This window comes from Balearica regulorum, chromosome 17 (assembly GCF_011004875.1).
Source record: "Balearica regulorum gibbericeps isolate bBalReg1 chromosome 17, bBalReg1.pri, whole genome shotgun sequence".
Classification (NCBI taxonomy): domain Eukaryota; kingdom Metazoa; phylum Chordata; class Aves; order Gruiformes; family Gruidae; genus Balearica; species Balearica regulorum.
This window is the reverse complement of record NC_046200.1, coordinates 11246994-11273448: the sequence shown is the minus strand read 5'-3', so window position 1 is coordinate 11273448 and position 26455 is coordinate 11246994. Positions and strand designations below refer to the sequence as shown.

Genomic DNA, 26455 nt, shown 5'->3' with positions numbered 1-26455 from the left:
AGCTCAGATTTTGCCATGGCTGAAAACACTTCTGTTGAAAACTATTCTTGTAAATGCATTTGAATTCTTGACTTTCTACAGAAATGGATTTGTTTGTTTGTTTTAGCAGTATCACCACAAAGGACTGATCCGTTAAAACTAAACGGAGCTAAGGCTTGTACTTGCCTCATTTTTAAAAGAAAAAAACTTTGGATACTTCTGCATGCTGTAATATCTACATCTCATTTGGACATATCTGTACACAGGGCACGCATTTCTGCCACCTGCTGTGATACCACATTCCACTACTCACGCTCCATTGAGTCTGTCTGTGTATCAACGTGCAAATGTCAGGCAACAGTTCACAAAACCATCATAGAATCATAGAACGGTTTGAGCTGGAAGGGACCTTAAAGCCCATCCAGTTCCAACCCCCTGCCATGGGCAGTGACACCCTCCATTAGACCAGGTTGCCTAAAGCCCCATCCAACCTGGCCTTGAACACTGCCAGGGATGGGGCCTGCACAGCTTCTCTGGGCAACCTGTTCCAGTGCCTCACAGTAAAGAATTTCTTCCTAATATCTGATCTAAATCTCCTGTCCTCCAGCTTAAGGCCATTACCCCTTGTCCTGTCACTATCTGCCCTTGTAAACAGTCCCTGTCCAGCTTTCCTGTAGGCTCCTTTAGGTACTGGAAGGCTGCTCTAAGGTGTCCCCGGAGCCTTCTCTTCTCCAGGCTGAACAACCTCAACTGTTTCAGCCTGTCTCCATAGCAGAGGTGCTCCAGCCCTCTGATCATCTTTGTGGCCTCCTCTGGACTCGCTCCAACAGCTCCATGTCTCTCCTGTACTGGGGACCCCAGAGCTGGAGGCAGTACTGCAGGTGGGGTCTCACCAGAGCGAAGTGGAGGAGGAGAGAACTGTTCATACTGTAAAACCTCCTGATTGTACACTACAGGCCATTCAGCTTGTCTGAATGTTTCAGCTGGAAGAAAAGACATCTTTCTGCTCGTGTCCCACCCTTTGAATGTCCCACCTCCCCCCCTCTGCTTCTGAGCAGAGACCTAATGTCTTAGTGTCAGCTGGCTGACACAGCACACGGTATGGAGTACAGGACATGTGGCTATGACCGATTCCAGCTGATTTAAAAGGGAGCTGTACTGTTAAAAGGCAATCCAGGTCATGAACTGGGGGGGTTCACCTCTTTCCCGTGTTCTTCAGTCTAACATTACCACAAATTTCTTTCGGCAACCGTCCAGCCTCTGGAAGGGCTACAGGGAAGTGCCAAAACCAAGCTGAGAGAGACAAGTGGCATATGCAGTCTGCTGCACAGTTCTTCAGTTTCTCCAGTGGCGTACTGAGTCTCCAGAATGAACAACTGTTACTGCTGGAAACACCTGTGTGAAGGTCTGGTCTCCAACAGCTGCTTGCGTGTTAGGCTAGGCAACAGTTTTAGAGCAGAAATTCCCAGACAGGTTTAAAACACTTTATTAAAAATATAATTTAAATACTTCATTAGAGCAGCCTCTGTACAGTGATACTTTAAAAGTCCGTGTAAGTTGACCAAATACAAAAACAATGCTTTCCCTTTGGCATGAGCATGAATGGGGAGAGTCCAAACAGGGAGGCTCTTGACCCAAGCAAACTTCACCAGTGATGAGGAGGTGGTGGGGCAAGAGCAGAGGTGCTAAGGGAGGTACAGTCCCTCAGCTTCACCCGATGTTTTGCTAGTGAGGACTACAGGACTGGAAATATCTGCTGCAGTGAGAGAGATCTGCACTCTCATTCCTTTCTGTCTGCAAATGAAAGCTGTGATGGGTTTTAAAACTGCTTAATTTGCTCAGTTTCAGTGTTAGTAGCAAAGTAATTAAATCACAGTGAGTGCTGGACTACAGATAATATTACCATGCGTTTGTGGTGGAAAGTAGCTGTGATACTAATGCACTGGAAAGGTGATAGGCTGGATGGATTACTGAGGTGTGCTTTACTCTAAGGTATGTCAGAAGTGAAGGTATTTGGAGGCTTAGTTACTCAGCGACTTGGTTTCTCTGCTAGCAGAACATGATGGATGGTGGCCTGGGGCACTGCTGAAGGCTGCCCTCAAGCCTAATGGGGAAGCAAGAACTGCTCTCCCTGTCTCCAGCCAGTGCTATTCTCGGTTGCTTTTTGTAAACTCTAAGCACAGTTGGGCTAGCTAGAAATAACTACACACCTTGCTAAAGCCAGCATCCGGTCTTAGTCTGTCTGGTCCTGAAACGTGAGCCACAGATGGTGTCTGGTGCCCAAAAGTGCTTCCCCTGTGACAACTATTGGGGCACTATTTCTGACACTAAAACCAGTGCACCCAGGAACTGGTAGCAGAGGTAAGGCAGTTAATGAAAGTAGAAAACTTAAGCAAATTATGTAGATTGACTATGACTTAGATTGACTATGACTACCAAAAAACCCCAATGTAACTGAACATAAATACTACACCCACCTACCCCACCCCCCCAAACTTTAGGCCTATTCCCTTTCTCTATTCACATTCAGCAGTACTGTAATGCTGTCTGATGGTGCTGTGCTACGTCTATGGCTTGAGTAAGCAGCTCTGATGGAGAAACCAGTAGTCCTTCCTGAACTAGGGGATTTAACAGAAATTCCACTTGGAGGAAGAAGTGTATGGAGCTGGCTCTATACATAAGTAACTTGTCTTCCAGATGCATGATTAAGTGCTTGAGGTTATGATCTGGTAACTTAGGAATACTTTTTCATTAAGCTCTGATACAGCTGCAGTCATACTATAGTCCTTAGTGTACAATTTCTGAAGGAAAACACATGTCTGGCTCTAGTCAGCTTCACTCAGACCCATCATTAAAATGCAATTGAAGGCTGAGATTTTGGCAAGTCAATGGCTTTATTGGACAGACTTCGTGGGTAAGAACGTAGACTTCAATTCTATCTGGCCTTGTTTGCAAGCGTGTGTGTGGATGGTCTTGTTTTGGTGGGTTTTTTTAATAGTGTGTGCTCAAATAGTTATGGTGTTTACAGAGTGATTTTATTTATTTGTGTACTAGGAATACCACAGCTGTGTGTGAGGTAAGAACTAAGAGGCGAAGGGGAGGGCTCTGCTAGGGCCTTGCTCTAGTTTGGCTTCACTTTCAGAAACACACGCACAGTATTGTATGCCAATGAGGACATACGGCTCATAAGCTTTCAGAAAATGGAGTTGTTGGGGATCATGGGGACTTGCCTCTGGGTATTTGAGAAGAGCGTTGGGGGTTTTGAGGTTTTTGTTGGGTTGTTTTTTTTTTTCTTAAACATTTGATTTTCTTGGCCATTTTGAGCAGGGCAAGGTTATGGAGTAACTGCAAAAGACCTTTTGTGTCCAGGTGCATGAGTTCAGGTCTCTCCTCCAGACGTTTTTTTCTCTGTGATAGTTCTTAAGTAGCCCTACAATTTCCTCCTTGTGATCTTAAGGGAACACTAGAGACCAGTTGTGGTAAATAGGGAGTTGGAGCATGTCCTTAGGCTATGGGAGAAAAGTATTCCGCTAATGTCTGACAGTGCTGCATTGCTTCTCAGCAGTCCCGGTGTTTGCCTGAGCTCATTGCTACAAGTGAAGTCTTCTGATCGTACATCCTTTGCATTTTGAAGAATGTTATAAAGCCTCCAAAAACAACGGCTCCCCCACTGCAATCCTCACCTGTGTTCCCAAACAACTTACCTTCTGCAGGCATTGAGGAGGGAGGACTGGCAGGGATCGGGACTCCTCTCACCACGGGGAGAAGTGCCCCTAGGGAGCTAAGCTGAAGCCTGTCCATCCCAGAAGCAGGGAATTCACATCACCCCATGGGAGGCTTATTCTCAAAGTCACCAGTGTGCAGGGTTGAAGGAAGCTTCAGCACAGTTACTCTGAGCTTGTGAGGTCCTTTGCATCCCCAAGGCAGAGAGCAGTAGGGTGGCAGACTTGTGCTATGATGTGTTGATTTAATCTGCCACCTTTGGGAAAAGTAGGCTTCTTTGGATGGGAAAACCAAGAGGAGGAGTGTGGAGTTTTGCTTTCTTCCCTTTCCAAACCCACCCTCTAAGCCTGGATGCTTAAGATTTTAAAATCCTGACCCTATGGACACTTATTGTAATCCTCATAACCAAAGTAGATACTTGTTTCACATTGCTGAGCCCCCGTAATAGTAAGCTTACTGTGGCAACAGCCTGAAAGAAACCAATTCTTCTCTTCACTCTCCAGCAGGAATGGAAGATACAGCTGGGTCATTTCACAGTGTTCCCAGTGGGTTTTGGACCAATTTTCATTTCTCACTTTGTATTCTCTTATTCTGAATAGTTGAGCTGCTCAAGAAATACGGTTTTCCGTATATCACATACGTAATAGAGGGTGTAGCTCTAAACAAGGCTTGGTGCCCTGCCCTTGTATTGCCTGAGGGTGACTTGCAGTCCACTGGAATTAGATGTAATCACAAGTTTTGCCCATACTCTAGCAGGCATCCTGATGGGAACAGGCAACATTGGCATGTCCAAGCCAAAGCATGTTCTGAATCTTTAATCTCCTGGGGTTCTGTGAGTTGTGATGGCATTTGATGCTAATATCCAGCTGACTTCCCCAGCTTTCTTTTATCAGAGTAGGCAGAGATGCATTTTCCTTCCTTGGAAATTCCCTGCACAACATTCATTGCAAATGTAACTTTCTTTTCTTTATGTCCTCTTCCCAGCAGGCCGCTCCTAACCTCCTGTAGTGGGGAGAGAAGAGGAAATGGAGTGAACGGGGCAGGGGCCTGAGGTCTTAGCATTGCCAGGTGTGAAAATGATGGATGTGTATGTGGGATCAGGTTGAAAAGGTGAGATTTAGCTAGAAGTAAAATACAGATTATTCAGGACAGTAACAGAAGCAATCTCTTTTCACCAAAAGGAGATGACAAGAAGATCCAAGTGAGGCTACTTACCTCACTGAAATGTTTCTCAAACAGGATACTGTCACCTTCAGTATGCATGATGGGAGCTGAAATGGCGTGTTCCAAGTCATAGCCAAACCACAGCTTGTTTATAATTGCCTGCAATGAAACAAAGCCCACACTGACTGACTGGAGATATTCAATAAGAACCTGGGTCGCATGCTGCCATCTTCTGCACTGGTGTTAAGCCAGACCCGTTGTACTGTAAATCCTGCGTGCAGGATGGTGCAGGCCTGGCCTGTAAGAGAGGCTGCACTGAGTCAGACCACAAGTCCCACTAGCCTAGTCTCCTGTCTTCATGGTGACCAATACCAGATGCTCGGGGCAACTATAAGAAAGGGTGAGCACATAATGATACTTCCCAGAATGCTTTCCCTGAGCCAAAGCTGTGTCCTTGAATCCAACAGCTACTGATGGATCTTTTATCTTTCTATTGACAGTTACTCTGTTTTCAGCTCAGGTCCTAGCATGTATTCCTTCCCAGGCTGCTCTCCAGTGGAAGAAAGATGCAGGAAAAGAGTCCTCTTTTTCCTCTTGTGGCCTTATCTGATTGCTGAACAAGACGTTTGTTAGACTTCATGCTTTGGCAAGCTCTTTTTTGTTAAGATTTGTTACTCTGTGTATATGGGGGGTGGTGGTGGTGTTCTTTCCATCGTGTAACTTAGCCATTTATTTTTGGGGCCTCAAGGTTTTGGGCAATACCTCGCTTCCTAATAGCTTCCTTAACTTGCTATTTGATTATTTGGCCTCTTCAGGGATCTGCTTGGTAGAATACCATGGGACAAAGCCCTGGAAGGAAGAGGGGCCCAAGACAGCTGGCTAATATTCAAGGGTCACCTCCTCCAAGCTCAGAAGCGATGCATCCCAACAAAGAGGAAGTCAAGCAAAAACACCAAGAGGCCCCCGTGGATGAACAAGGAGCTCCTTGGCAAAGTCAAACAAAAATATGAAGCCTTCAGAGGGTGGAAGCAAGGGCAGGTAGCATGAGAGGAACACAGAGAAACTGTCCGAGCAGCCAGGGATCAGGTTAGGAAAGCCAGAGCCCTGACAGAAATTAGTCTGGCCAGGGATGTCAAGGACAACAAGAAAAGCTTCTATAGGTATGTTAGTGAGAAAATGAGGACGAGGGAAAATATGGGTCCCCTCCGGAATGAAACGGGTGACCTGGTTACCCAGGATATGGAGAAGGCTGAGGTACTCAACGACTTCTTTGCCTCAGTCTTCACTGGCAAATCCTTGAGCCACACTGCCCAGGTCACAGAAGGCAGGGACTGGGAGAATGCAGAACCTCCCACTGTAGGAAAAGATCAGGTTCGGGAATACCTAAGGAACCTGAAGGTGCACAAGTCCATGGGACCTGATGAGTTGCATCTGCAGGTCTTGAGGGAACTGGCAGATGAAGTGGCCAGGCCACTCTCCATCATATTTGAGAAGTCCTGGCAGTCCGGCGAAGTTCCCGCTGCCTGGAAGAGGGGGAACATAACCCCCATTTTTAAGAAGGGAAAAAAGGAAGACCCAGGGAACTGCAGGCCGGTCAGTCTCACCTCTGTGCCTGGCTAGAGTATGGAGCAGACCCTCCTGGAGACTATGCTCAGGCACATGGAAAATAAGGAGGGGATTGGTGACAGCCACCATGGCTTCACTAGGGGCAAATCATGCCTGACAAACGTGGTGGCCTTCTATGATGGGGTTACAGCGTTGGTGGATAAGGGAAGGGCAACTGACGTCATCTACCTGGACTTGTGCAAGGCATTTGACACTGTCCCGCACGACATCCTTGTCTCTAAATGGGAGAGACACGGATTCGATGGATGGACCACTCGGTGGATAAGGAATTGGCTGGATGGTCGCACTCAAAGAGTTGTGGTCAACGGCTCAAAGTCCAAGTGGAGAACAGTGATGAGTGGTGTTCCTCAGGGGTCGGTACTGGGACCGGCACTGTTCAACGTCTTTGTCGGCGACACGGACAGTGGGATCGAGTGCACCCTCAGTAAGTTTGCCGACGACACCAAGCTGTGTGGTGTGGTCGACACGCTGGAGGGAAGGGATGCCGTCCAGAGGGACCTTGACGGGCTGGAGAGGTGGGCCTGTGCGAACCGCATGAAGTTCAGCAAGGCCAAGTGCAAGGTCCTGCACGTGGGTCGGCGCAATCCCAAGCACCACTATAGGCTGGGCAGGGAATGGATTGAAAGCAGCCCTGAGGAGAAGGACTTGGGGGTATTGATTGATGAGAAGCTCAACATGAGCCAGCAGTGTGCGCTTGCAGCCCAGAAAGCCAACCATGTCCTGGGCTGCATCCAAGGAGGCGTGACCAGCAGGTCGAGGGAGGTGATCCTGCCCCTCTACTTCGCTCTTGTGAGACCCCACCTGGAGTACTGCGTCCAGCTCTGGGGGCCCCAGTACAGGAGAGACATGGAGCTGTTGGAGCGAGTCCAGAGGAGGCCATGAAGCTGATCAGAGGGCTGGAGCACCTCTCCTGTGAGGACAGGCTGAGAGAGTTGGGATGGTTCAGCCTGGAGAGAAGGTGGCTCTGGGGAGATCTAATTGCAGCCTTCCTGTACCTGAAGGAGGCCTACAGGAAAGATGGTGAGGGACTGTTTATCAGGGAGTGTAGTGGCAGGACAAGGGGTAATGGGTTTAAGCTGAAGGAGCTGTCGATTTAGATTAGATGTTAGAAAGAAATTCTTTACTGTTAGAGTGGTGAGGTACTGGAACAGGTTGCCCAGAGAAGCTGTGCAGGCCCCATCCCTGGAAGTGTTCAAGGCCAGGTTGGATGAGGCTTTGGGCAACATGGTCTAGTGGAGGGTGTCCCTGCCCACGGCAGGGGGGTTGGAACTAGATGATCTTTGAGGTCCCTTCCAACGCAAACCATTCTATGATTCTATGATTTTATTCTAACTTCTGCCCTTTCAAAAAAGAATTGAGAGAGGCAGCTGGCATGTGCCACAGAAATGCTAGAGGCAAGAAGGTGAGGATAGACTGAGTCTGCAGCAGGCCCTCTTCACTGCTGCCTTCCTCATGCAGTACTAGTAATTCTTTTTGTTCAGGACACTCTGTGGTCCTCTTGCTCAGAGGAAGGAGTTACTGTTCACTCACCATAGCAGTAGCACTGATAATCCAGCCGCCGCCTGCTCCTCCGATCACCAGCATGTCTCCTGTCTTGGAGATGAGAATGGAAGGCACCATTGCTGAGGGAGGCTTCTCACCTAGAGCAGGGCAGAGAGTATTATTCCTCCCATGTGGCTGGAGGGACACACAAGTTTATCTACCTCACCCTTCTTGCATTCCCCATGGAAAACCAAGCTGCTGCTCATTCCTCAAGAAGCTCAAGTCTTCCAGAAAACCAGCTGCTTTCTGCTGAAACCTTTCTCACAGGAAACTGGGCCTTTACAGCAGAGGCTAAATAGGAAGCATCTCTTGGTGCAGGGCATCCTACAAGCATTCAGGACTTGCTGCAGCTCATTCAACCCAGCCAAGGAACCATTAGCAACAATCCTGCCATCGCAGTACTGATGTCCTCTCTCACGGCAGACCCAAGGGAGCTTGCATCAGGGATAACTTACTTCACAAAGCAATGCAATGTCTCTGCATCAACACAACTGTGTTACAGAACTCAGTGTGAGCCTGTAGCATTACTGATTTGATTGTGCACGCAACTATATGCTTCTGCATAGATGAACCTGAAAAGTCAGCAAGCTTATCTTAGCAGGAGTTTCTTCACTTCTTCCCTCCCCATCAATGATCAGCTTCAGCTTTTTTTTTTTTTTTAAAAAAATCTCTGATTTCTCTGGCCAGAAACCAAAACTTCCACGTTTCCATGCAAGCGCATATGTGAGTAGACAAGACACACTATAGGGCTTTATCCTCTGTTAGTCTGAAACAAACTTGCTCTCAGCCAGACCTAGGAAAGGAAAGAGTACCTGCAGTTTAGAGGTAGTCCCTGCCAAGTTGTACATGACCTGCACATCCATCTCCTGACCTTGTGTTTTATTTTGAGAGTAAGAATGCTCACCCGGTTTAATGCTTCTCTTTGCTATGCAGAAATCAGCGAGTTCATTATTTAAAATGATCCCAGTTTGGTTAGAATACACAAAGGATCCAAACCTGCAGGAGGGAAAAGAATCATCCTTTCAGTGCCCAGTGCTCTCCTGTTGTGGGTGACATTAACTGAACCCTGTGGGTTACCTCTGTCTCCTCCCAGCCTGCAGCTGCCCCAGCCAGGGTGTCCAAAAGGTGTTTGTGCTGCTGTGCTGGAGCCAGAGATCAGCTCCCTGGTAGTAGTGGAAGTGGGGATTTGCCCAACCCGCAAAGCTCAGTGAGTTGTTACGTCTTTGCAAATTGTGACATTCCTTTGGGCTGATGCTCTAAGACCTTTGTTGTCCCATGAAAAAGGCATTTGCGGGCAAGAGACTGCCTAGGTCTGTGAAGCCCAAGGGTTTTGCGTTTCTGGTAAACAGCCCTTGCAGGTACCCTGTGAACCTGATACACAGCCTATGTGACTCAATTACCAACTCCTTGGCTACTCACGGGTAGTTGATGGTGCTGGTGGCGGACACGGCACTGCCATCTGCTGCGAGCACAGAGATGTGGCTTGTGCCCTTACTTTTGTATCTGTGGTTGTAGATGGACTCCAACAAGTTGTAATGGTTGGGTGGATGGTCACCACGGTCATCTATTCGGCTTCTGGCAAGCTCAGCAATCTTGTCAGACAGCATGGTCCCCACAGTCACCTGCAACGATAGCAAGGACACTGAGCTTGTGTCACCAAAGCACAGGCATGTCTGTCTTTGGGCACAAGGAAGCCTGGGGGATTCAGCCCCAATAGTCAGAGCTTGGGGACCTGCATTGGCAGCATTCAACCCCAGCCTGAATCCCCAGGCCACCCTCATCACAGAGAATTAAACAAGCTCAGGACATCCTTTATCAGGCAAGTGAGCACCAGCCTACAGCTGAGCAGAAACTGCAGACAAAGTAAATGGCCTAATCCTTCCTCCGCCTTGGCCAGCTGGGCAGCATTGCTCTTGACTAGCAGTTCTAAGTATTTTCTTTCCTTCCATGGCTGCAAACCAGGAGGGTGTCAGAGCATCGCTTGGAACTGGAGCACTGTGCTGCCAGGCAGGACAGTCTGGGTAGCCTGCCTGAGGTCTTTAGCACATAGGCTAAAATGAGTTGGTGACAATGCAGGTTTAAAAAAAAAAAAGCAAGCAGGAAATGGACTTCCCTGCTCACTCTCTGTCAAGCAGCAGTGTAGAAGAAGCTGCCAGTGCTGTGGGTGTTTCTGGCTGCCCTTATGCATCATGCCAGCTCACCTGAGCTTCAGAGAAGGCTGGGTCACTCATCTGGGGTTTTAGCATATTGCCAAACTTCAGAGCCTCTGCAATGTGATGGTAGGTTTCCACCATCTCCTTGGGTGTCGCTAGTGATGCTTCATGGAGTTTATACTCTACAGAGCAGGATGAAATAATTTTGTTAATAGACTCAAGGCAATGTTTTTTTCAAGAATTGTAAAAAAAAAAAAAAAAAAAAAAAAGCTGACAGGAACCTCCTTTTCCCATCACAGTTCTTATCAAGTTTTCCCTTATGCTTTAGCAGGATGTGGGCATGAAAATAACCAAGTACGCCTTTCCACTGTGACTTCAATTCCTCTTGAAGCTTTGGGAAAATAATGTATCCATTGGCCTCTGCAGCAGCTATGGTGATGCTGACCCACTGAGCCAGTTCATCATCCTGCTGCATAGCCTGGTCACACTGCTGCTTTGGAGCCCATACTGGCTCACCAACTCCATTTCTGCCCATTACTTTTCTCCTGCTCTAGAGCAACACTCCTCACAAACCCCTGGCTGCCCCTTTTCCCTTAGGAATTTACCTTCCAATATCTTGAGGATGAACATGAGCACAGCACCTCCCATGGGTGGTCCAGGAGAAAACACTGTGGTGTGATTGTTCAGGGTAATGTTCAGAGCTGAGGACACCTCTGCTTTGTATGTCTGAAGGTCCTCCACTGAGATATTGGACCCTTCAACAGAAAGCCGGAGGGGTAGCTGGCATTAGCACATTAACTTCTACAGGTGCCATAGGCTGGCTACATCAGAGCCTTGGTAAAGCTTGTCAAGAGCCATCCCTGTATGCTCCAAATTTCTTCCACCAAGCACAGCAATGTCGTCATGTGTTATCTACCACCAAACCCCAGGACATCACAAAGCCCAAGGGGGTGGGAGAGGCCAGTGCATGAGCACTATGGATGAATGCCAGAGCAGTAGGTGGCTCTCAGCCCTGCTTCTGGGTGTGAGGTATAAGAATTGGGGAAAGGTGGCCCCTTCCCATGCCAGGTATCACCCCAAGTGGCAAGCAAATGGCATGTGTTGGCTTTCCCCTGGTAAACACTCACTGGTAGCCAATTGCTGGGCAAAAGCCTGTCTATTAGTATTAACTATAGCTGTTACCTACCAGCCTTCCTAATGTCCTCTACCAGGGCCTTTCCTATCTTTCCTTCATAAAATGCTGTAGCTCCGTTTTCCGCAACAGCTTTCAGCGTTTGCTGCAGCGCTGGCCACCTGAAGGTGTCTCCAAGCTTCAAGAACCCTTGACTGTCACATATTAGTGGGCTGTTAAAGAAGAACATCCATCACTTTACATGTGCTTATTCTGTTCCCAGTGCCCATGTCTTTTTCCTACCCAAGGCTGATTTGGTTTATGCATGTTGTATGCTTCCCAAGCCAGTGCTACACTGCAGTCTACATGGAGAAAAGTTCTTCTTATCTGATTACTACCCATACCACCAGACACTCCTTTACCAAAGTTTCCTCCATGGGACCTAACACTTTGACCTTGGCTCAGGTCAGTGGGGCTTCTCCAAATGAGTGTCTGCTGCAGGGCCCTGCCGTCAGGGGACGATTTCCACACAGATGGCAGCAGGCCGAATACAGCCAGCTCCTCCTCATGAGCAGATGTGTTTAGCAGACAGTTTTGCTGTGCGAAGCCACTCTAAATTACAAAAAAAAGGTTGCTGACAGAAAAAAAAAAAATTAAAAAACCCACTTCCGTTATTCCCTCCCTCTCCATAGCAAGTATTCACTGACCGCAAGTCAGAGCAGCAGCCTGTCAGCACGCCAGAGGAAGGGACTGAAGCTGAGGTAACAGTAGTGTTCACACTGCAATTTAATTTGTGGGTCTTACCACAGGTTTTTTCCTGGAGTGGCGAAGTTTGGGTGATGGATGATTTTGTTCATAACTGGGGAAATGAGAAGTGGCTCTGAAAGGAGCTTAATGGTTGGTTCAAACAGGGCTTTCCATGGCAACCGGCCGTGTCGCTTATGGGCTTCTTCATACCCACGAAGTTCTCCTGGTACAGCAATCCAGCGGGAACCTGAAGAGCAGAACAGCAGTGTCACACCAAGTCACTGACTTGTGGGCTTCACCTCCCTGAAAGCACTCCAATGGAAGTATGGATTTGTAGAGGCAACTAAAGTTTCTAAAAGCAGGCTTGGAGTTTTTTTATTACTTTTTTCTGTTCATGTATTTCCCCCACTACCTAAATAGAAGGGGTATAGAGAAGCTGGAGCCAGACTCAGAGGTGCACAGTGAAAGCACAAGAGGCAACAGGCACATGTTGCAGGAAGGGAGATGGCAGCTGGACGTAAGAGGAAAAGCACTCATGCGGGGCCTGGTCAAACACTGAAACAAATGAAACTGTGAAATTCCCCATCCTTGGAGAAGTTAAAAAATGTGACAGGACAAGGCCCTGAGCAGCCTGAGCTAACTCTGACATCACTGTGCTTTGAGCAGGAGTTGGACCAGACACCTCCACCTGTCCCTTCCAACCACAGCTGTTCCTGATTCCTTTTGAGGCTCTTCTTCCAAGGATAAGACTATATCTCCTCCAGGAACTAGAACATGCCCCAAAAGAAAATGTGCTAGGGAAGGAGAAGGAATGCAACAAGAACTGCGGAGAGATCCAAGATGTGCAGCTAAAGTGAGAGCGCTTGCTGCCAAACTGGTAACAGCAAATGGATGTGGGGCCTCCTCGGATGGGAGTGAGGTGGCAAAGAGGCAGCTGAGCTAAACTGGAGGCCAGCAACTCAGCTCCTGATGCTGCCAGGTTGCTTCTCCAGTGTAAGGACATGGGCAAGTACAGTAGATTATTTCATTTCCAGAAAGTCTGAGCAGCTATCGACCTCATTTTTCTTTGTAAGAACTGCTGGGAAATGAGTGCTTTGGGAAATCTGGTCTTGAAACGCATTCTATGAAGAGAAGTCAAGTTGTGATTTCTCCTCATGCTCTGCTCCCCACCCCCTCGCTGATCAGGTTGCCAAAGTTACTACAAAGCAGGAATTTTTATGGACCTAGTATTTTTTCTTACTTTTGCAAAAGTCAATCCAGTAAAAGTGTGAGCAATTAAACAGAACTTCAGATAAAGTCAGCAAGGTCCTTGGTTCCCCTACCCTGAGCTTTGTGCACCGCACTCCAGGAGGGCACACAGCCATCGTGGCCCAGTCTGTGTCCTTACCAGTGAGATCATCAGTGCAGTGAGACAACAAATTGTGTGGAAACTCTCGTGGGACTGTCTCGCGGGCATTGATCACCTCGACCGTTCCTAGAAAGGAGAAGGGGGAAATTCATAACATTGTCTTCCTGAAGCAGGTGAACATCACACTTCAGCCAGTGGTGAGCACCACGCAGGCTGCTAGCCTGCAGCCTGCAGCCCCGTGCTGAACTGCCCTGAAGCCTCTTGCCAATGTGTCAAGCACACTTGCAGGGTCAGGCTGCAGTCGGCACACGCTGTCATTTGGTGCTGTGCTTTTATGTAAGAGCAAACCGAGCAGTGTCTACCTAGAGACAACGAAGGTACAGGGACAAGGCCATGGCCTGTCTCCAGCCAGTAAAGGTGCCCTCCCCAGGGCTCCTGGACCTGGGACGTAGGCTGGGACATGCTGCTTCACATCTGATTTCCAGGTTCCTGCTCTTCCTCTACAGGTGGGACATGTCAGAGACATAACATGCGCCTCCATGCTCCTTGGTGGGCCATTTTCCAAGTGATGGTGAGGCATGTCCATCATGTTTGTAAGCAGGATGGTGATACTGAAAGACCCTCTATATATCAGGAAGCTTGAAAGGTAAGAAAACCCAAAAAAACCCACCAAAAAAAGCCACACTTGTATACAGTCGATTTCAGTTCTAGCCTATTATTTCACTTCCTTCTTTGCCTTGTGTTTGTCTTTTCCTGTCACAGTCCACAGAGCCAGCTGTGTTGCAGGAACCTATAGTGCTACCTAGGGTACCAAGCACCTGAGCCGTGCATGGCCAGTGCGACTCTGTGCAGCAGGATAATTCAGGTAACAGAAGAGGACTGTTGATAGGAGACAAAGTTACATGGCTCTGCCAAAAGGGAAAAAAAGAAAAATATAGGTGTTATGCCAAATTATGCTATTGCATAAGATAGACCCAATCATTTCCAGACTCGTGACTCTGTGAGACTACTTGGCAGAGTTTTTAAAACTACAATATTGTTATTGTGTTCATTGTTTAATCTAAATTTACTATTTAGGTCTGAGGGCTTTTGGGAGCCAAGGCAGTTTAAAAAAAACCCAACAACCCAACAATAAAAACATCGAAGCAAGAAGGCAAAACTAGAGGTTAAGTTAAACACAGAAGGGCTTCCCAGCAGCCCCTGAACATTGCTAGATTTGGATTTCTGAAGGGAAGATGCACTCTACTCTGCTCTTGTGAGACCCCACCTGGAGTACTGCGTCCAGCTCTGGGGGCCCCAGTACAGGAGAGACATGGAGCTGTTGGAGCGAGTCCAGAGGAGGCCATGAAGCTGATCAGAGGGCTGGAGCACCTCTCCTGTGAGGACAGGCTGACAGACGTGGGATTGTTCAGCCTGGAGAAAAGGTGGCTCCAGGGAGATCTAATTGCGGCTTACCAGTACCTGAAGGGCCTACAGGAAAGATGGTGAGGGACTGTTTATCAGGGAGTGTAGTGGCAGGACAAGGGGTAATGGGTTTAAGCTGAAGGAGCTATCGATTTAGATTAGATGTTAGAAAGAAATTCTTTACTGTTAGAGTGGTGAGGTACTGGAACAGGTTGCCCAGAGAAGATGTGCAGGCCCCATCCCTGGAAGTGTTCAAGGCCAGGCTGGATGAGGCTTTGGGCAACGTGGTCTAGTGGAGGGTGTCCCTGCCCACGGCAGGGGGGTTGGAACTAGATGATCTTTGAGGTCCCTTCCAACCCAAACCATTCTATGATTCTATGATTCCATGATTCTATGATCTCCTGGGACAGGAAGGCTCACTGCCGCTTTGGGGAGTCCTACCCACGCCAGCAAGGGCAGCATGAGATGCAGCCCCCCCCCCTCCCATGTCAGCAGGCACTGCCTGAGCTGTGGGTGCAGGATGAGCCCCTGAAGTCGAAGCCCAAGGCACAGCTGAACCAGTAACAGTGATAATTTGGGATTGCTTTGGAGGGGGAAGGAGAGGCAAAGTCAGTTCATTTTAAATCCAAAGCTCGTTCCCCCTCACATGTTCTCGGTGTGAAAAGATGCGCTCCCTGTAACAGATGCTTTAGGTTAAGAGCAAAAGCATGGTTTGTAATCAGAGGATGCAGCATTATATTCAAAAAAATTGCTATGAGAGCACACGAAGGATTCTGACTTCTCCATGGCACTGGGTGTCTGCAGGGAGATGAGGCACCATGGAGAGGCCAGTGCTGGCCCATACCTGTGCTGGCATTATAGATGGTAAATATGACCCCGCCACCCAGGCCCGAACTCTGAGGGTTCATCACCGAGGTGCAGATCAAGCCAGCAATAGCAGCATCCACAGCTGTGCCTCCGCTTTTCAGGATGTCCCTGTGGTGGAAATGGGGGAAAAAAGTCATTGTTAAAATCCAAGGATGATAGAATGGAGAAGTTACATGAAAATGTCTCCCTGGGGCACTTGCAAGGCAGCCCAGCTTGACGAGAGCAGCCAGCAGTTAGAGAAAGCTGTTGGCAGCAGTGCGGGATGTGAGAGCGCAGAAAGGTGCCTTCCTTTGTGGGAGTGAGAAAGAAAAATTAGTGGGAAAGAAAGGAGAGTCTGCAGGAGAAAAGAGCAGCCAAGGGACAGACCTGTGCGAGGCTGGTCTTTCTGTGGGCAAAGAGTGATGGGACAGAGAGAACTGTAGCTGCTCACAAGTGCTGTTGACAAAAAGGGACAGTAAGTAGCTCCCAGACGTGGAGGAGGATGCTCTTGGCAGAGAAGAGAGCTTTCCACATGAGAACCAAACAACTGATTTCTAGCTCCCCACCTACCGTTCCCAATAAAAAGGCATATGTTGGTCAACAGGACAGGGCCACTGAAGCGGGAACAATGGGTCCATGTGAAGCAAACTCCTGAGACTTAACATGTCAATTAGCACAAAATTCAGGCCTTACTTCATTGCTCTTACAATGTGTCTTCCTGGGCTTATGTGATATTAGCACAAAAATCCAACCCCCCCTCCATCCCCAAAGGCAAAACAAACGAACAAAAAAACTAAACAGGAAAAAAAAACAAACCAAAACCTCAACTGTTTCTACCTAGGCACAGCCACACCAAGGAACACAGAGGCATCAAGGCAGCCCCATGCTGTTGACAGCAATAAGATTCTGCTAGAGAAACATGCCTCAACAAGTGTTTCCCTCAAGCTCAGCTGTAAAAAAATCTTTTCCTTGCAATGGCAGTGTGGTGGGGTGGGGTTTCCTTGCACAGCCTGCCAGTAGCCAGCACTGGTATTTGCGAGGAAGGTTTCTGACTGTTTGGGGGTTATTGCTTAGATAAGGCAAAGCCAGAAAGGAAAGCGGAATAGTTCATTAGTTGGAGAGAAACTGCTCCCAGAGGCTGCGACAGGAACACAGAGCACATACAGGGACTGCTGTTTATTTTACATCCATTTGTGTGGCTGGGACCTACTGGGGCTGGGAACAGGATGCTGCCAGCAAGCACTCTGAGTGTGGCTTTCCTTTGTTTCTGTAAGTGCCTTTGGAACCACTGCCTGTAAGGAAATGGCATGTGGACAAGTGGGGAGAAAAGAAATGCGAGGGAACCACCGGGCTTTCTGTCTAGGGTCTGCATGGTGCTTAGCCTCCTAGCAGCAAGCTGCTCCCTGGCTGTAGCTCTGAAAATGGAGGCTGAGGCTTGCCCATTCATCTCCTTGCAGCAGAGGTAAGACTCTCACCAGATGAATGCCCCTGGGTGGTGTTTTTCTGAAACTGAAGATTTTTAATTCCTAACCATAGAAGGGAAGGACATGAGAGCTTCATGAGAAACTGAGTTATACCTGCAGAAGGCCCAGGAAGCATGTTAGAAAATTGGGGAAGGAGGGGAGAAGGTCCACTACACTGGCCTGGGACAGGGCTCCCCAGAGCCCCTGGATTATGGGCTATGAGGCAGACATGTACAAAGCCTGGTACCGGGGAAAACCATGGTGAAAAACTGAAAAGAAACTTTGAGATTGTATTGTATTATTTTCAGTTGCAATGCATTAAGACCTTAACATGGAAAATAAGACACATTTCTGTCATTTTTCCCAAAACCCAAAAAGCACCAGATCGTCAGCCAACTTTCCAGCCACATTGACAGGTGTGTAAGTGGTTGCACATCTTGCACTGCCTCTTGTCCCAGGAACCTCTTGCCACTTTCCTTCTGAAGTCAGTGCTGTACACCCCTCACTGCATTCCCAGAAACACTTCTGCCTGGAGGAGCACTCCCTGATGACGATCGTTGTCCCTGCTGGTGTCATCTGGTGATGGTCATCTACCTGCTCCAAAAGATGAGCTGTTCCCTTCCCGCACTGATCTGCGCCAAGCCAGCATGCTCTGCACTGGAACTGCATTAACTTAGCATGCTCTAAAGGGTGAGCAATTAATCAATTTATTAATTTAATATTTGTACACCTAGCTGGCCTGTCTCTGAATGATGCTAAGATCTTTTGATGCTTCCGAGTACTTGTCTATAAAAGCACCATTGTAGGCTAAATACCCTTTAAATACCACAAATGTAGTGCCATATGCACCAAGCATACAGACCTCAGAGTTTCTTAGCATGACCTTATCCATGCTCCCTTCCTCCAACACTCCCAATTAGACACAGTGTGAGGATAACACAAGCCATGTAAACTCCAGTCTGTAGCTGTGCCATTGGCTCCCACTGAGATCAGGGAGGAGAAATGGTCTCAATCTCAACAGAAAAGGTGTATCTAACTGCTAAAGAGACCAGAAAACTTCTCCAGGGAGCTGAGACATGGACTGTTACTGCCATTGGCAAAAGGGACACAGATTTCCTGAGAGCATCAAGGAACAAGTGGGAGGAAGACATTCACTGGCCAGTGGAGAGGACTACAGCAGCACTGCCAGGATGGACACATCCTGCCTGGCATGGCCAAGACAAATCAAGTGCTTTTTTATCAGCACTGATTACTCCAGCCTGCTAGTCCACCCAATAGTTTCCAGATGGGTCATGCCCAACACACTGTGCATACCTCAGGAAGGCAGCAAAGCCAGAGACAGTGTTTATTGTTCCTGCTCTGTGCCTAGTACAGTGGCGCCCTGATTCTTCACTGTGACTCCTTGGTGTCAACGCAATATAAAGCAAAAATAATACCAGCAGCCAACACAGGGACATCTTTTCACAGAAAAGCAAAGCATGTTTTGATTTGTCCTTGGTCATTTGCCCTCACTAATTGCATTTTGCAATATAAACAAGATGACAAGAAAAACAGAATTTCCACATAATCCAAAAGTGCTTTCCATTCCTGTCTACTGTGCCTATATCCGTGGCAACTGTCACCTCTGGTGGCAAATACCACATCCAACAACACATACCACTGTTTCTTGCTCAAGGGAAGGAGGGCTTCCCAGTGGCCTGCTGCCTTTCAGTGAACACCGCGGGATGGAGAGCTAAGGCTTCCCATCCACTGGCACAGTGTGTGGCTTCTGAGACCACCTCAGTATGGGATGGTCTGTGTGATGCTAGGCATGGTCCTTTGCCTGCTGCTTCTTTGGGGGACAAGGGTTAGAGGAAAGGGGAGCTGAGATTTCTCCCCAAAAGTAGGCATTATCTTGGCTCTTCCCATCCTGGCAGGAAGCACTCCTAGCCCCAAGTCTCACAGACACATCTTGGAGGGCTTGCACATCACACTGATGTTGTTTCCTTGGCTCTGTGGGGGGGTCCGTGTGCCTGCCAAGTTTTTCACTTGCACCCCAGCACAGAGGGTCCCATGACACAGGACAGGCACAGCAAGCCTTACAGTTGGGTTTTCAGCTTAAGCTCAGAAACAACTGAACCCAGCAAGGGTAAAACCAAATCTTGTTCAGGGTTATTAACAGGATTTCTTTTGAGCTGCTTTGCTCTTTTACCCAGGAGGCCTGATATGTGTCCCCCATCATCAGCACAGGGTCTAGGGCCCACAGCCATCCTCTGCTATCTGCAGCCTGGCCCTCAGTCTCGACAGCTTTCCCTCCAGCCTCTCTAGAGACTGAAACACAACAAAAAAACACTCTCTGAGCTGACTCATCACCTATTGCACTCAGCTCCCCATGCCTGGCTCACCCGCTTTCAGCCAGAGCTCTGCCACTTCCTTGGAAGTGATGCGTGGGGAATTTAAGGCCATTATGTCTTTCTCATCCAGCTAGACTGTCGCATTAGGTTGCTCCTTTTATATGGATGACTGCTACAAATAGCTTAATTATAATGCACATGACCCCTCAATCAACGTGTGGTAGCTTACCAGTTCACTCTAAAGACATCTTAGTGCTACAGCTGACAAGAGCCGATAACAACATGTTTTGTCCTATATCCTTCCTGTCACATAGTTTCAGCTTTAGGTTTGGTCATTAATGGAGTTTCCTTAAAGTCAGGAGCAGAAGAGGATGTTAACAACCAAGTCCCACTGCAGCAACAGCAAAATGAGAATTCACTCTCCCAAGAACGGTAGCACTTTGCTCACACAATCCTCACAGCAAAGGTGGGCTCTACTGGGCTGCAGACCAGGTCTGCTGTTCTGCTCTGGGCTAGAAGGAGCCCTGAAGCCATTTTAAATACACCGTAAATGCTAAGGTATTAAATTATATCGATTTATTTTTTCTGCTAAAGAAAGCTGGGGACTGGGAGGAGACCACCCGTTATATAGCAGCTGCCTGCTTAAGATTTATAAAGAGCAAAAGCAACAGCTGTTTTTGTAAAAATGGGCCAGTTGCCAAATTTAGAACTGTTACAATACAAGAAGAAGGGAAGGCAAATCCTTTGGGACCTAAACATTCTTCAGAAATGCTGCTGGGCTATCACTGAAAAGGATTTTTGCAGCAGATTCTCTGCCTAGAACTGAGCTTCCCAGGACCACAGACATTTTCTAACCATTAAATTCTCACCCTCCCCACCACCCTGTCCCCCAGGCGGCTGTTCATTTCAGAAAAAGCCAGTTCCCAGGGTTTATGCTGGGCTACCCTGGAGAAGTGGGATCAGAGATGGCTGCTGGGCCAGGTCAGGTCAGCTTGCCTCGCTGCAGTGAATCCCATCTCTGGGAATTAGCAATCTTCCTAAATCTCCCTAGCCTTATGCTGGCTTTTGCTTCTGCCATTTGGGAAACAAACCGATGCAGAGCAGTGGATGGCAGATCTCAACCAGCGCACTGGTAGAGAATATAAAGTATTTTGCATGGCTGATGGAAAAAAACCTCTTCCATTGCCAGGAGGGACCAAGTGGCTCAGAGCGGGAGGTGAAGGTGGGTTTGGGTACTGCTTGCTGCCAGGGCAATCACCTCCTGTCTTCTCATGGCTTCCTGACATGAGGACAAATTACTGAGGTGGACTTTGGTACCAAATCCACATCCTTGTGTTAAAAACTGCTCTGACTCTCCTTTTAGCCTTCCATCCCCCTTCATCAGTGTTTCACTTCATTTAGAGACAAGTTTTCTTCCAGCACAGGGCCCCTGTCTGGACCAGACAGCTGCACAATATTGCTTTCAGTTCCCAATCTCCAGCAGTAAAACCATTCAAAGCAAAAGACCCGACCTCATTCACCACTGAGAATTGGGCACTGATGGTTAAGAACAAGTCTTGCACAGGACCTGCCAAGAAGGATGATGACATGCTGGAGGCTTGATGACTTTCTGCAGGACCCAAAGAGTTGGATAAAGATTTCAGGAAGTCCAACCATACACGGCCCCAGAATAGACAAACACTATCTCTGGAGCCGGAAAACCCAAGCCTGAAGATGACAGCTGAGCACAACTGAAGAAAAAGAGCAGCAAACAGGAGCTGTGAGTCTCTTCCCCCATATCCTGCTTGTACTAATAATTACAGAGCCACACGCTTCCTTCACTGACCCTTCCTTTACAGCTGAACTATTAGTGAGGGAAACACAAGGGCCCTGAGGTGTTTTTCCCAGCCCACCAACTGTTAAAAGACAAGATTCAGTTCAGTTATTCTCAATAAGTTCAATTAAAAGTTCTATTATTAGGAGCACACAAAGACTCTGTCTTAAACAGCAGCATCCTAAACCAACACAGTATCATGTAATGCCCCAGGAATTTCATTGCTGCTAATGACAACTCACAGAACATGTGGTTTGAGTTTCTTTTTTTAAAAGAAAACATGATTTTTTAATTTAAGAATAAAATTTATAAGTAAGTCAGAGATTAGGTGCTGCTTTTAGCTCCCATGACTTTAGGCGCTGGACCAGCGTGACTGGTTTTATGTCCATCCTGCACTGGAGGTTCTCCGAGCATCTCCCACATGGGTTCCCAGCAGCTTGGGGCGGTGGGATTTGCAGGATGGAAGGGGTGGCTGGGGGGGCGTGGGGGGAGGCAGCCCAGGGTGCAGCAGAGAGAGGGTCTGCAGAGGTCAGTGGGGGGGAGCCGGGACAGACGGGCACTGTTGAATCTCTCTGTGCTGCGCCCTTAGGGACCGGTTGCAATGACTCCTGCTCTCACCAGCGGGCGGGCGGGCAGGCTGACAGGTTCAATTACAACATGTGGTTTTCATTACATTGTAGCTTTGCCATACCCAAGCCACCGAGCCTAATTTATTTTTTTTCCCCCCACGGTGCTACAGGTCTCTCTGTCCTTTTTGTATGTTTCCACTGAAAGTATTCAGCAATTACAAGAAAATCGGACTGAGGAACTTTGTTGTTTTACCTTATTTTACTTGTTTTAAACTCCTCTAGAAAATTTGTTAGGAGGCTTTGCAGTGTGCAAGTATAAAGCCAGAGATGTAGTCTCTTTCCAGTTCAAACAATTCAGTCTAATTTGGTCAAGTTGTTTGCTTTAGGGAGAAAAAAACCAACAAAACTGATCATTAAAATTTTTTATCATATTGATTGTATATTTTTTTTTACTTATTTTTATATATACAAAAATGCATATGTGTGTGGTCAGTGAATTAACCAGTTTTGATAGATTAATTCTCCTGTGATTTCTAAGCAATGATAGAGGAAATGAGCCTGTTCCAACCCTGAGCTGCAGAGGCTAAGCGCAACTTACTCGAAATAACTGCATCTGATAACAGCCCTGGCTTTGGGGCACGGAAAAAACAAGGAAATTATTATCCTTAGTACCCAGTGCTCTGCAGGCTGGACCATGAGCAAGGAGAGCGGCCATGTCCTGCCTCACGCACAGAGGAGATGGGAGAGGAGTGAGGTGGCCGAGTCATGGAAGCAGGATGAGGGCAGAAGAAAGCCTGTAAGGCTGAGCAATTTGGGGACGGGGGGTGGTGGTGTGTTGGTAGGATGAGAAGACCAGAAGTAGTGACTGCACAGGCTCAAACCCACAGGGAGAGGGGTACATGTGGGAAGGAGCAGCCACAGAGCTGGGGGTGAGGCAGCGATTAGGCAGAAGAGAGAGCAGCAGCACTTGTAGCAAAGGGCCCAGAAGGGACTTGAGAGCTGCAGTACAGGTCCCAGATCTTGTGCAATTGAGAATCTCGCCATTCATGATTGCTGGCCTAACTCCTCAACTATTGACAATATTCCAAGTCCAAAGAGCTGGTGTAAAAATTTGCAAATATTTGCATAACTGCAGAAGAAGAGTGAAGACCTAAATACAGTACTTAGTAAGAAACAGAAAACCCCAATGTTAATTATTTCTTCTTGTTTCCTCTTTTTTAAGTCTCATCATTTTGGGAGTTTAATTATTTTTTGAACAGCAGAAGGCAACAGCACTGTTGTAATCTCAAAAACACTCAGTTGACTGGTTGGGCAGTGTCTGGGAAGGAGTTGGTGGTGTGCAATTGAGGGATGCTTGGCTTTGCCCAACTCTTGCTTTGCTGCTGAAGCGAAGTGGCAAATGAAGTGGCAGCTCACAGGTGGGGACACCAGGGCCTAATGGCTACGACAACTCTGAGAAATTGGATTTTATTGCTACTGCTGTAACAAAATCCTTATGTGATGCTAAAAATCTTGTTCAGCAAAGACTAGGCAGGAGGCTGCTGTATGCTCCTCAGCTTCTGATACTCCCATCAAGACCTCTGGGTCAGGCTCAGGGAAGCTCTCACCCTGCAGAGTCACAGAGGAGGTGAGTGCAAGATGTACCCTGAGCAGGGCAGATTGCTCTGAAAGGCAGGCACCCTGGTCAGAGATACTCTGATGTGGCATCCACGCAGTATAGTTGCCATGCTAGACATCCTTATTTATAGCGGTGAGATAACATCACTTTCTCACTTTGCAGATTGCTATGAGAATTAATTTAGTGGCAACTATCATGTGCTAATATCTAAGAGCTAAAATGTTTCATACAGATATAATAGCACAGAAATGTCTCGGAGGAAATGAACAAGATCACATGCAGTACAGAGCATGCAGTAAGCTTCCTCCAAAGAAAAAAAATGTTCCTTCCTTACAAGCTACCACTGTGGGCCAGTGGGGATAAAGAGAGATATACAATAATGACAAAGAAAAGGGCAAACTTCATTATACAAAGCTTCTGATCACAAGCTCTGTTGCAGGTGAACATTTTTAAAAACGGTTTTATTACAATCTATTGCAAGAACATGAGCAGATAGTTCAAGCTGGGAGAACAACAGAGGAGTTGGGTTCATTCCAAGTATAAGGACAGCACGAAATGAGCACAAAGGTTTCCCAGATTGGCTGGAGGCAAAGGATACCAGGAAAAGCAGCAGACAGCATGCAGCAGTAGGGGAGCAGAGCTAACCACTGGGCAGAGGATGAATGGTGTAGAGCCAAGGTGAAGGAGAAGAATAGTCTTGGCTGGGAAGGTCCAGGGGGCTTGGCAGGGTTGGGGGAGAGAGCTGATACATTTGAAGCAGCAGAATGTGATGTGCAGATGCCCCAGGCTGGGGAAAAGGGGGAAAAAATGTGTGATGGAAAGTTGGAGCAAGAGCAGAATTCTTGGGGATCATTGGCAAACTATTTGTAGGAAATCTAAGGTGATCAGTCAGACTGGAGGGACACCATAGCAGCAAGTGCGCTGGAGGCACAGCTCCAGCAATGGTTGAGGCTATGGAAGCAGGTGGAGCTTCTTGTGGAGAAAATGGAAGGAAACAGATGACAGCCCAGCAGCTAGTCAAAGCTTCTCAGTTGTCAACCTGCTCACAAATTTCTGTGGCTCTCACTTCAGTGCCTTCCAGCTGATTCTACACTACTTCAAGTTAAAAATTGCCGTAGCTGCAACACAAGTGCTGTGGTTTTCCCAGCAGATTCCTTGGGTAATCCAAAAATGTATTTTCCTCTATTTCCATTAATACTGATTTAAAAGATACTTCTTCTGCCCTCTGAAGAACTAACCTGTAGCTTAGCGTAAAAACCCCCATCTCACCCCCTGACATATGTGCAGCCACAGTACATTTTCTCCAGCTACTCACAAATGCTGTGTCAGGACACCACTGCAAGAAGCACGTGCGACATGACAAGCATGGTGTAATCTTATCTCGCTCCTCCAGCCACAAGGTAGAGTACACAGCTCCAGCATCCATTGCCAGAGCATCCAGCATCACACGTAGTGTGTTTAGTCTGACTTTGTACTTCCATGTATACAAGTGTTTAAGAACTGAAGAAACAAGAATAGTAAAACAATAACATAAGAGTCAAAATGTTTGAGAGAGAAGTTGTTACACAAACTGAAGTGTTACAATGTGGGCTGCCAGAGAATTTTTTTTTTTTTAAACCTACATCTTTCTTTCCAAGTGATGTTAGTATGTCTTTTGTACTTATACTGTCTTGGCTCAGTTAAATCTGCTCTTTGCTTTCCAATACAGTGTCTTTCTTGATAGCAGACACGCCTGCCGCAGGCTTCAGTCCCGAAACACGCACCCAAAAGGCAGCGATGCCCAGTCCCCCTTATCCTCTCAGCCTGCCTGCCTTCCTTGCCTCTGCTGAAGCCCAGCTGCAGCTCTCTGCTAGCTCCTCTCACTTCTTCCTTAATTTATTTCTAAGCCACTTATCTGACAGACTTACCACCCTGAAGTAAACAGTTAACCTCCCACTTCCCCACTTAAAAACAACCTTGTATTTATATACTATAAATATTTGTAACTTCCAAAAATGCCATGGGTTTGCAGAGCTGCAAATTTTTGTGACATTGGATAATGAAAATAAGCATCAACTGCAGAGGCAGGGCTCTATCAGCTCCCTGAGCTGCTGCGCTGCCGATGGAGAGCACGCAGGGATCAGCATCACTGCTCAGCCCCAGAAGCAGGGACAGAGCAAAAACCCAGCTCACTCCCATAGTTAGTACGTCTACCTGTCTGTCAGTCCGAGTCCATGACATACGCAATGTGTAACCTGAAAAAACCAAGAGGTCCGTGCACATACCGGCCAATGACAGAGCAGGTCTCGGTGTCAGCAGCCACAGCACCGTGCAGGTAATGCTGAGGATCACACTTGGGTTGAGTCAGGATGACCACAAGTGCAACAACCACCGCCAGCACACCTAGGGTCAGCAGCACCAGACAACAGATCTTCCCCGTAGACATGTCTATTCCTACGCCGCTGGAGGCAGCTGGGAGGCTTTTACTTCTTTTGCAAAGGCGCCTGCTTTGCTCAGGGTGGAAGCAGAGGATCCTGGCAGTTTTGCGAGGGAGGTCTCACTGAAGTGGGCTCAGCCCGCTGCGACCGAGAATTACATTCTTTTTAAGATTAAAAGCTGCTAAAAAGGAAATGCTGTAGTCTTTCTTCCCTGCTCTTTTAGGTGTGAGAGGCTTTTCACTCTCTCTTTATAAAGTAAACTTTTTCTGGCATATCCACCGTATGCCTTTTTTTTTCTTTTTTTTTTTTTTTTTAAGTCTCTGATGAAAACATTTAACGCGTTCACTGCTGGAGCACTTCAAAGTGAAATCCCTACACTGCTTGCTTATTGGCTTCACACAGCCTCTCTGCCTTCACATTCTTGCCACATAGAGCAAATTACCAAACAAAGGCAACCACACTGTGAATGAATCACTGGGAAAATTACAACATTAATCTACATTGCAAACTTAGGCTATTTTCTTTCCATAAGACTACTCAAAGAAGTAAAAGCTAAATACAAAACACAAAGCTGGAACCTTCATATTTACTCTTACTTT

The 26455-nt window shown here is 47.4% G+C and overlaps 1 protein-coding gene across 2 annotated transcripts; it reads right to left on the bottom strand.

The window, feature by feature from the left end:
- Positions 1–1449: 1449 nt before the first annotated feature.
- Positions 1450–26252, bottom strand: GGT5 (gamma-glutamyltransferase 5). 2 transcript variants are annotated; one of them, XM_075770060.1, is made up of 12 exons: positions 25704–26249; positions 15642–15772; positions 13433–13519; positions 12103–12292; positions 11374–11531; positions 10793–10942; positions 10236–10369; positions 9454–9656; positions 8939–9030; positions 8023–8132; positions 4918–5025; positions 1450–4704 (listed from the first exon to the last, which is right to left on the bottom strand). In XM_075770060.1, the coding sequence occupies exons 1-12, from the start codon at positions 25862–25864 to the stop codon at positions 4558–4560; spliced, it is 1671 nt and encodes a 556-aa protein (XP_075626175.1). In that variant the 5' UTR covers positions 25865–26249; the 3' UTR covers positions 1450–4557. The 2 variants fall into 2 exon arrangements, with proteins under 2 accessions (XP_075626175.1, XP_075626176.1); XM_075770061.1 differs by lacking the exon at positions 13433–13519 and having other exon boundaries at positions 25704–26252.
- Between the last annotated feature and the right edge of the window lie 203 nt (positions 26253–26455).